The sequence below is a fragment of the Erinaceus europaeus genome, chromosome 13 (genome assembly GCF_950295315.1).
Source record: "Erinaceus europaeus chromosome 13, mEriEur2.1, whole genome shotgun sequence".
In the NCBI taxonomy this organism is placed as follows: domain Eukaryota; kingdom Metazoa; phylum Chordata; class Mammalia; order Eulipotyphla; family Erinaceidae; genus Erinaceus; species Erinaceus europaeus.
Window position 1 is genome coordinate 75,612,315 of NC_080174.1, and position 9,319 is coordinate 75,621,633.

General features: G+C 42.5%; 1 protein-coding gene across 2 annotated transcripts in view; it reads right to left on the reverse strand.

The window, feature by feature from the left end:
* The window catches only part of FYB2 (FYN binding protein 2), a 104,489-nt gene extending 100,667 nt beyond the window's left edge, over positions 1-3,822 (reverse strand). For both annotated transcript variants that reach the window (XM_060206269.1, XM_060206268.1), the window contains exon 1: positions 3,512-3,822. In XM_060206269.1, coding sequence (XP_060062252.1) covers positions 3,512-3,733 — 222 coding nt within the window. In that variant the 5' untranslated portion in view covers positions 3,734-3,822. The remainder of the gene's footprint in view (positions 1-3,511) is intronic.
* Positions 3,823-9,319: the final 5,497 nt, after the last annotated feature.

A 9,319-nucleotide genomic window follows, 5' to 3' on the forward strand; every position in this document is an offset into this window, starting at 1 on the left:
CCCCAAGAGCAGTCTGGAGAACTCTCAGAAGACTAGAAGTAGACCTTCTCTATGACCCTGTAATTCCTCTCCTGGGGATATATCCTAAGGAACCAAACTAACCAATCCAAAAAGATTTGTGTATACCTATGTTCATAGCAGGACAATTTGTAATAGCCAAAACCTGGAAGCAACTCAGGTGTCCAACAATAGATGACTGGCCAAGTAAGTTGTTTTATACATACACAATGGAATACTACTTAGCTATTAAAAATAATCAATTCCCCTTCTTCATTCCATCCTGGATGAAGCTTGAAGAAATCATGTTAAGTGAGATAGGTCAGAAACAAAAGGATGAATATGGGATGATCTCACTCATAGACAGGATTTGAAGAACAAGAACAGAAGGGAAAACACTAAGCAGAACTTGGACTGGAGTTGGTGTATCGCACCAAAGTAAAAGACTCTGGAGTGGAGAGTAGGGCTCAGATCTTGGAACAAAATCACAGAGGACCTAATGGGGGCTGAACTATTATGTGGAAAACTAGGACATGTTATGCATGTACAAGCTATTGTATTTTACTGTCAACTGTAAACCATTAATCCCCCAACAAAGAAATAAAATTAAAAAATCATCATCTCCCCAGTGGAGAAATGTGGATGCAAAGATGGAGAAGATTTGACTTGTGGGGAGGTGACTAAAGGCTAAAGACAGGGGCCTGTGCTATTGACATGGACATCAGTCCAGAAACTGTGAAAGGCACAATGTTTCACCATCAGGTGCATAACATCACAGGTCAAGAGGACACTGCAGTGCATTTGCTCTACAAAAACAAAACCCATGCGGTAGAATGTAATGTAGCCAGCCTTTTGGAACTGTGAATCACTAGTCAGTCTTCTCTTTTTTTCCCCCCCTTTTTCCAGAAATTTTCTTGGAAATCACAAGTTTTGCTTGGATGATTTTAATCTCCAGTGTGCTCCACTCTCCTGAAAATAGACTCACTAACATTTTGGACCTGCGAATAAGCCCACTCAGAAGAGAACACCCGGCTCTGGCACCACACAGGAATGCCACAGGGAACACCATAGCTGAATCATATGGTTCCGTGATATATCATTGAAATAACAAAGGATAAAAAGTTGGTCAGGTGGTGGTGCATCTGGTTAAGCGCACACATGTCATAAGCGCAGGTTCAAGTCCCTGGTGCCCACTGGCAGGGGAAAAGCTTCATGGGTGATAAAGCAGGGCTGCAGGTGCTTATCTCTCCCTCTCTATCTCCTCCTCCTCCTTTCAATTTCTGTCTCTATCCAATAATAAAAATAAGAATATTATTTTTTAAATAAAAAGGATATAGACAGGGAGGGAGTGAGGAAGGCAGAGAGACAGAGACAACGAGAGACAGAGAGAGCCCATAGCACCAAAGCATCCTTCCAGGTGGTGGGCTGAGCTCAAGCCTGGGGTCATGCACATGGCAAAGCAGAACACGGTGCAAGCGAGCTATTTCACCAACCCTTCTATAGATCTTAGTCATCTCCTACCTCCTAGCAATGGGGAACAACAGAAGTTGATTTTTGCCCCTTGAGTATAAAATATTGAATAATCTCATGAAATACTATTAATTCACACTCTCCTTTGTATATTTTTCCCTGCATTGCCTAGTGTTCTACCTGTTTTCTTGATGTAATTTTTGCCAGTGGTGCCTTATTTATACTGCTAAGCACTTTGTATTTGTTGTAAAGTAATCTAAGCTCATGCTCCAGTTTTGTTATTTACTAGCTGTGTGACACTGAGCAAGTGATAAGACTGGCATTCCTCCACCTATAAAGATGGGATAAATGGCATCACCCTTACTAGTGTTGTCATGTAGACAAGGAGAAAAAAAAATGAAGCTGGTATCTCTCCTGGTCTAACGTAGAGGAGAAAAGAAAAAAAAAAAAATCTTTCCACCACTTTATTATTTTGTTTATTTATTACCAAAGTACTGTTCCTCTCTGCCTTCTGGTGGTGGATTCAACCTGGGACCTCAGAGTCTCATGAATGAGAATCTCTTTGCATAACCATTATCTAGCCCCACCTGCTGATCTCTCTTGATTTTGTTTGTTTTTATCCCAGGGGCTTCACTGCTCTGGACCAATAAAAACAATAGGAGGGGACCAGGTGATGGGATACCCAGTTGATCATGCACATAAGATCATGTCCAAGGACCTGTGTTTGAACCCGTTCCCCATCTGCAAGGGGGGAAGCAGGTCTACCTCTCCCCCACCTCTTCACCTCTTAATTTCTCTCTGTTCTATCAAAGAAAACAACAGAAAGAAAAAAAAGGGAAAAGGTGGCCACTGGGAGTGGTGGATTCAAAGTTCTGGTGATCCCCAGTGATAACCCTGGCTGCGATAAAAAAATAATCAAAACAGAAGGAAAGGAAAGAGATCACAACACTGAAACTTCCTTCACTGCTAAGGGAGCTGAGTGCAAATTTGAGTCACACTTCGGTGAAGCAAACTCACTATCCAGATGAGGTATCCTGCCAGGCCCCCCACCCCCGTTTCTTTTTCTTAAGCCCACACTAAGTTTACTCAGTTTGACACCCCCTCTCCCAAGGAAGAGCTCCTCAAATGTTGTTAAACTACAAGGTGGAGGGAGAACTCAGAATAGAGAGGCCAGGAGCAATTCCTGTGTGCCCTGATTTGCTTTTCTAAAGCTCAGCCAGTGAGACTGCAATGATCCATCAAACAAAGACAGCCATCTCTCCTGGGGCAAAGGGCAGCTTTTTTTTTTTTTTTTTTTTGCACAGGGAGCAACTGATCAGGTGCTCAGACTTGATTTAAATCCAAACCTCTGGGAGGGAAGCTACACTGGTCACAGGAGCAAAGAACCTGATTTTTAACTGTATAATGAAGAAGAGAGGAATACAAAATATAATCCCCCTCTTTTTGGAAAGAAACTGAGTTGTTATAAGGAGAGAGTGGGGAATTGAAAGGAGAAAGAGGAAGTAGCTAGGTCAGGCTGAGGCATTCTCTAGCTACACAAACAGGAGGCTTCCAACCCAGAAAGGAACTGCAGCTGGTGGTGTGTGTTTGCCCACAGGTCTGCTCTCTCAAGTCCCAAAACCTCACTAATCATCTACTAGGAATACGATTGATCAGGAGAACAAACGGACTCAGTCCAGGTCACAGAACACACAAGGGCTTTTTGGTCAATTGTCACCAAAAACACGCTCTGCAAATTCTGTAACTAGAAAGTGTACGATTCACAAAGAGGATTCAGACACTGTCCAAGAAGGCACTTCCATCAAGACTGAGGATGGAGTGGTTTATAACTTGGGTTCCTTATGTCCCCATTCTTCAGTCTCCTGTCCTCTTATCCTCTAAGGGGGCACAGGACACAGTATGCACTTCAGTCCTGCCTGGCTGCAAGCAAAGTCAGTGCACCATGGTAACAAGTTGATTCCTCTCCTGGAGGAAGGTTACCCAGGGTTTTTCCTCCTGCTGGGAGGAAAGCAAGTTACACTGGAGATTCCACAAGCAAACTTACCCCTTCCATGATTTTCTTCCTAGGCAGAGTCAGGGAGACAAATCCGGCTTCCCAGAGCAGAATCCTGGGACCAAGCGTTTGCTGTGCTCCAGTTCTGTAGGCATTGGCCCCAAACACACCTGAACGCTGGCTCCTCACCTGCCCCACCTGGGCGGCTGCGGCTCCTCCCTCTCCCGGAGCCGGTGCCTTCTGGGTGCCCTCTGAGCACACGCGGGTCTCCATCAGCAGTTTCAGGGAGCTGGCACCTGCAGGAGGGAAGTGACCCTCTTCTCTCCAAATATCCCTACCCTTCTCAGCTAGCAGATTGCCCCAGTTCACCTGGTGCCTGAGAGTCAGGCTGAATAGTGTGACTATCTCTTTCCTCCCTCCCCTTGGCGGATGGTTACTTCACACAGCATATTTCTTACCCAGAAAAAGTCCCAGAGTCTACAAAGCAAGCAGAAACCAGGGGAGAGGAAACAAACCGCTACAGTGGAACTACTATGGAGCACCGATTTTATTTAGGCCAGGCCCCCAAGTATTTGGATACATTTTTATATCCTACCTACATACCTACCCCCCACTCCCAACTGCCCTGGAAGTGCTACTGTTCTTTTAAAAGGTGGTTCAATACAGGCTCAGAAAGATCCTATAACCTGCCTATGGTGGCTCAGATAATAAATAGAAGCATCAAGGTGTAACTCTGGGTATAGATGACTCTAAAGGAATTTGTAGGTTTTGTTTCTCCAACAGCTGCTGCTGGAAACTGAATCCTTAGCCCCCGCCCAGTTCTTAAGCACTCGCAGCTGCCCTGGGGGTTGCTCCACCCCCAAGAAGGCAAGTGCTGTGTGCTCTTGTTTCAGCTTCAACAATGTTTCCTTGCTTTGTTAAGGTCAAAACCTTCTCCTGCCCCCATCTGGGAGAAGCAATGGAGGCTCACCTGGTGCTTATTTTCATTGCACAGAAAGTTCTCACTATAAAGCTAAGGTCACTGCTGCTGGAGAATCTACTGTAACTAGGAGCTTCAAGACAAGACAGGAGTTTCCTGCTCTAGAGCCTGGGAACCTCAATTTAAATGTACCTCTTTCTTGGGGGGTGTGATGGGAGGGTGCAGTGCTTTAATAATTAATGACTAACAGGAAGCTATGTTTTTTTGTTTGTTTGTTTTAACATCATGACAGCATACACACATTTTCTCAAAAGCAACCATTCTTACCATATGGTTAGGCTAATATTTCTTATTCTCTTCTGAACCATGATGTGCCATTGAATGAAAAAAAAAAAAAGAAAAGAAAGAAAAAACAAAAAAGAAAATGGAACAATTATGTGGCAAAACATATAGACCTGGACTTCTAGTAGTGCTCTTAGTGCAGTATACAGATATGTTGATTTTTCAATGATACACGACTGAAACTTATGATGCAATCTTACTTCAATTAAAAAATTAAAAATCAATAGCACAACCCACCACATTGACTTCATGACTCAGTTTGATCCAAGTTGTTCTGTGGAGTCTGCTCATAATCACAAGGGGCAATTCAAGCCTCTGCCTCCTGGTATTCACCCAGGCCAAAACAATGCCTTGTGTTGCTTTGTAAATAATATGATGAATCCTCTGAAGCTTTCAGGGGCTCTTCCACCTACAGCCCAGTGTCAAACTCCCTTTGCTCTAAATGCAAGAGCTCCCCCTGGTGACTTCAGTCAGGTATATAAAGGTGGAAGGGATTAGATTGGGTCAGAAGGCCTTCCTACACCTCAAAGCAATTACAGAAGCCAGGACTCCCACCTTCTGCACCCCAAAAAGGTACAGAAGGGCTAAACAATAGGGGAAGTAAGTCAGACAGCTCTGTACCCCCATCCCACAGGACTTGAAGAGTTTGTCACCAGGAATTTTTTTTTTTAATATGATGACTGTAAGGGTTACAAATCTGGAAAACACCAAAGGAGGCCTGGTACTGTTTCTCTTACCTGAGAAAGAGGAGGAAAAAAAAGACACCTGAAAGTAGTAATAGTTATAAGGGTGACTTAAAAAGGAAGTGAAAGCAGGAGTGTTAAAAAATGGGGAAAAACACATATACAGAGATATAGATAAATAGTTATAGAATCAACCTATATCTGTGACCTTGGGAGAACTACTGTGATTTTCAATGGAGAGGATGGGGAGACAGAATTCTGGTGGTGGGAATCATAAGGAATTATACTCCTGTTATCTTACAATTTTGTAAATCGATATTAAATGACTGGAAAACAAAACAAACAAACAATAACAACAACAACGAAAAGCCTAGAGGCATGAGATGCTACAACAGCTTAGAGCTACAAGCTACTTTGTGACCTGCTGCTGGTTTTAGGCCAGGATGGCTACCTGTGATCACTGAATCATCAACAAGGAAATGCCTGCCTAGCCAAGTGTTTACTTCTGCTGGAAACAGGTTCCTAGACTTAAAAAAAATGAATCTTTTTTTTTTTAATTAGTGATAACATGGGTATAATTCTGCACCATTCCCACCATCAGAGTTCTGTGTCCTATTCCTTCCATTGAAAACATCAGTAGTTCTCTCAAGGTCACAGATACAGGTTGACTCATTTCTATAGCTTTCTTTTTTAATTTTTTTTAAAAAGGAAACATTGACAAAACCATAGGATAAGAGGGGTACAACTCCACATAATTCCCAACACCAGAACTCTGTATCCCATCCCCTCCTCTGATAGCTTTCCTATTCTTTAACCCTCTGGGAGTATGGACCCAAGGTCATTGTGGGCTGCAGAAGGTGGAAGGTCTGGCTTCTGTAATTGCTTCCCCGCTGAACATGGGCATTGACAAGTTGATCCATACTCCCAGCCTGTCTCTCTCTTTCCCTAGTGGGGCAGGGCTCTGGGGAAGCAGAGCTCCAGGATACATTGGTGGGGTTGTCTGTCCAGGGAAGTCTGGTTGGCATCATGCTAGTATCTGGAACCTGGTGGCTGAAAAGAGAGTTAACATACAAAGCCAAACAGATTGTTGACCAATCATGGACCTAAAGGCTGGAATAGTGCAGATGAAGAGTTAGGGGGGGGGGTTCCTCCATTTTGTAAATAGCAAGTAGGCATATTTTAGTTTTATTCCAAAGGGTCTATAGCTTTCTATGCACACTTATATATATATATATATATTTACCCATTTTTTTCCTGTGGTCCTGCCTTCTCTCTTTCTAAGTTACACATACACGTATTGGTACCTTTTAAAAATGTAATCTTTTTTAGTCCTATTATCACCCTAATTTTCTAGCTGAGGAAACAGAAACATAGAGTTAAGACATTGTTTCAGGGAAACACAGAAGAAGGAAGAGAAATGAGACCTTCCTATCTAGAATGTCTGGTTCTTGAGAACACATTTGCAACTGTAGCTGATTACTTCTATATAACCTTGGCAATATATGGCATCATGAACCTGAGATCTGGAAGTGTTCTCTGAACTTGTCCTGAATTCAGAGAGAAAACTTAGCAGATTCTTTGGACTAAAGCTTTTAAAAATTTCTATCAGGAAGCCTAACCTTTAGTTTGATTCTCTTGGTAATGAGAAGTCATAATTCCCAAAGAGGTCCCCTACATCCCTTGGAATACTAAACAGTAGATATCAGTAATTTTTTAAAGGGCTTTTTCTATTCTTTTGCTTACCTGGGACCTTGCACATGAACAATTTCCCTGCTCCCATTTATCTTTTTAATTTTAAACAGAACAAAAGGCAGAAGGGGGTTAGAGATAGAAAGAGTCACCATCACAGGACCGCTTCACTATTTTCAGAGCCTCTGCCAACACTGTGCATAGTGCTCCCATCTGACTCTGGGGGCTCAACTTTGGATCCCCAACCATGAAAAAATGTGGGCTGTAGCACGCGAGCTATTACTGACGCCCAAGATATTCCTGATGTTTCTAAGTCTCACTTTCAGACTCAGCTACTCTTTGTATTTTCAGCATCTCTTCATGCCTCAGTTCCTCTCCCATCCTCAAGCCATTGCTAAGTTCTGCTTTACGGTGGTGCAAGACATTGAACCTGGGCCTTCCGGTGACGCAGGCCTGGCATTTCATTCATTGTATTAATCACTCTAATACTGCCATTGTTTCCTGTTTATTTCTGAATAAAATAACAATTTCTGTGAGAGGGAGAGTAGGAGGGAAGTCAGAGCAGTACTTCATCAGAGGTGGTCCTGGGGATCACACCTGGGGTTTCATGAATTTGGGTTCCCTGCTATTAGCTGCTAAGATGGCCTTCCTGGATGCTCAGTCTTTCATTTACTTGCAAACACACTGCTGACACTTCATACCATAAGTAAAGATTTGTAGCAAAAAAAAAAAAAAAAAGAAAGGAAAAATTTAAAAAGGGAAGATTTAAAAGATCCGAGAATGGGAAAATGATGTGCATTCCCCTCTTTGCAGGGTAAACTTTGAGCGCTCGGTGTTACATGATGACAAGGATGGGGCACATAGATTGATTGTCAGAATTAGGATGGCACTGCTAGAGAAACATATTATTAATATTAAAATCATTATTGGCCACATGAATCATTTCTGAGGATTCCTAGTGTAACATGTAATTTATTTATGTATAATTTATGTCCTGACATCTTTCAAAAGGGAGAAAAGAGGAAAGGAACTCAAATTTACTGAAGTCTACCACAGAACAAAATACACAGTCCGCATGTATTTTCCAATTCTTATGACAATGTTGTGAGATAGAGGTTGTCCCTAGCTGACAAGTAGAGAAAATGGAAAGATAAAGATGAGTATGGGATGATCTCAGTCATCAGCAGAAGTTGACTAAGAAGATCTGAAAGGGAAACTAAAAGCAGGACCTGATCAAATTGTAAGTAGGGCACCAAAGTAAAAACCCTGTGGTGAGTGGTAGACATGCAGCTTCCTGGAACAGTGGGGGGTGGGAATGGGTGGGAGGGATGGGTCACAGTCTTTTGGTGGTGGGAATGGTGTTTATGTACACTCCTAGCAAAATGTAGACATATAAATCAGTAGTTAATCAATATGAGAGGGGGAAAATCAATTGTATGTCTCAAAGTTTTTCAAAACACAAACTGAATCTTTTTAATATATAGGCTGTGTATTTGATATGCAGACTCTCTCAAAAGCTTAGACCAAGTAAATTAGAAGCATCCAATAGCACAGCTATATACAAGATACTGGATACTGTACAGCAAACCATAACAAAAGGACTTTTCAAAGTTAACCCAATTACCAAATAATGTGATGATAACATTAACTATCGATTGTCTTTTTGAACCCTAAGACAGCAGGAACCTTACATCTCCACTATAGAGCCCCTACTTCCCCTAGTCCTGGAACCCTTGGATAGGGCCCACTTTCCCATATGCCTCTCCCAATCCATACCAAATAATATTGCATCCGCTGATCACAACCTAACCAATGCAACGATTGCCACCTCAACATGCTTCACCTCAGACTGTGTCCAGAGACTTCACGTGTGGAATGACAACCCTTCAGCTTCATTACTCGGGTGAGACCTTTCCTTTTATAGTACACTCTAATTTCATCTCAGGTGGTTCACTTTCTAACAAAGTCCCATAACCTAGATATACACCAGTTTCTGTGAGAGAGAGCTTATGTGCACACGTATCCATAAACTACTGCAAAATATATACCTGAAAGCAGAAGTACACTAGAGTTTGCAGTGAGTACCCCCCTAACACTTCCTCTCCACTATTCCAAGCTTTGGGCCCATGATTGCTCAACAATTTGTTTGGCCTCATATGTTAACTCTCTTTTCAGTCACCAGGTTCCAGATGCCACCAGGATGCTGGCCAGGCTTCCCTGGATTGA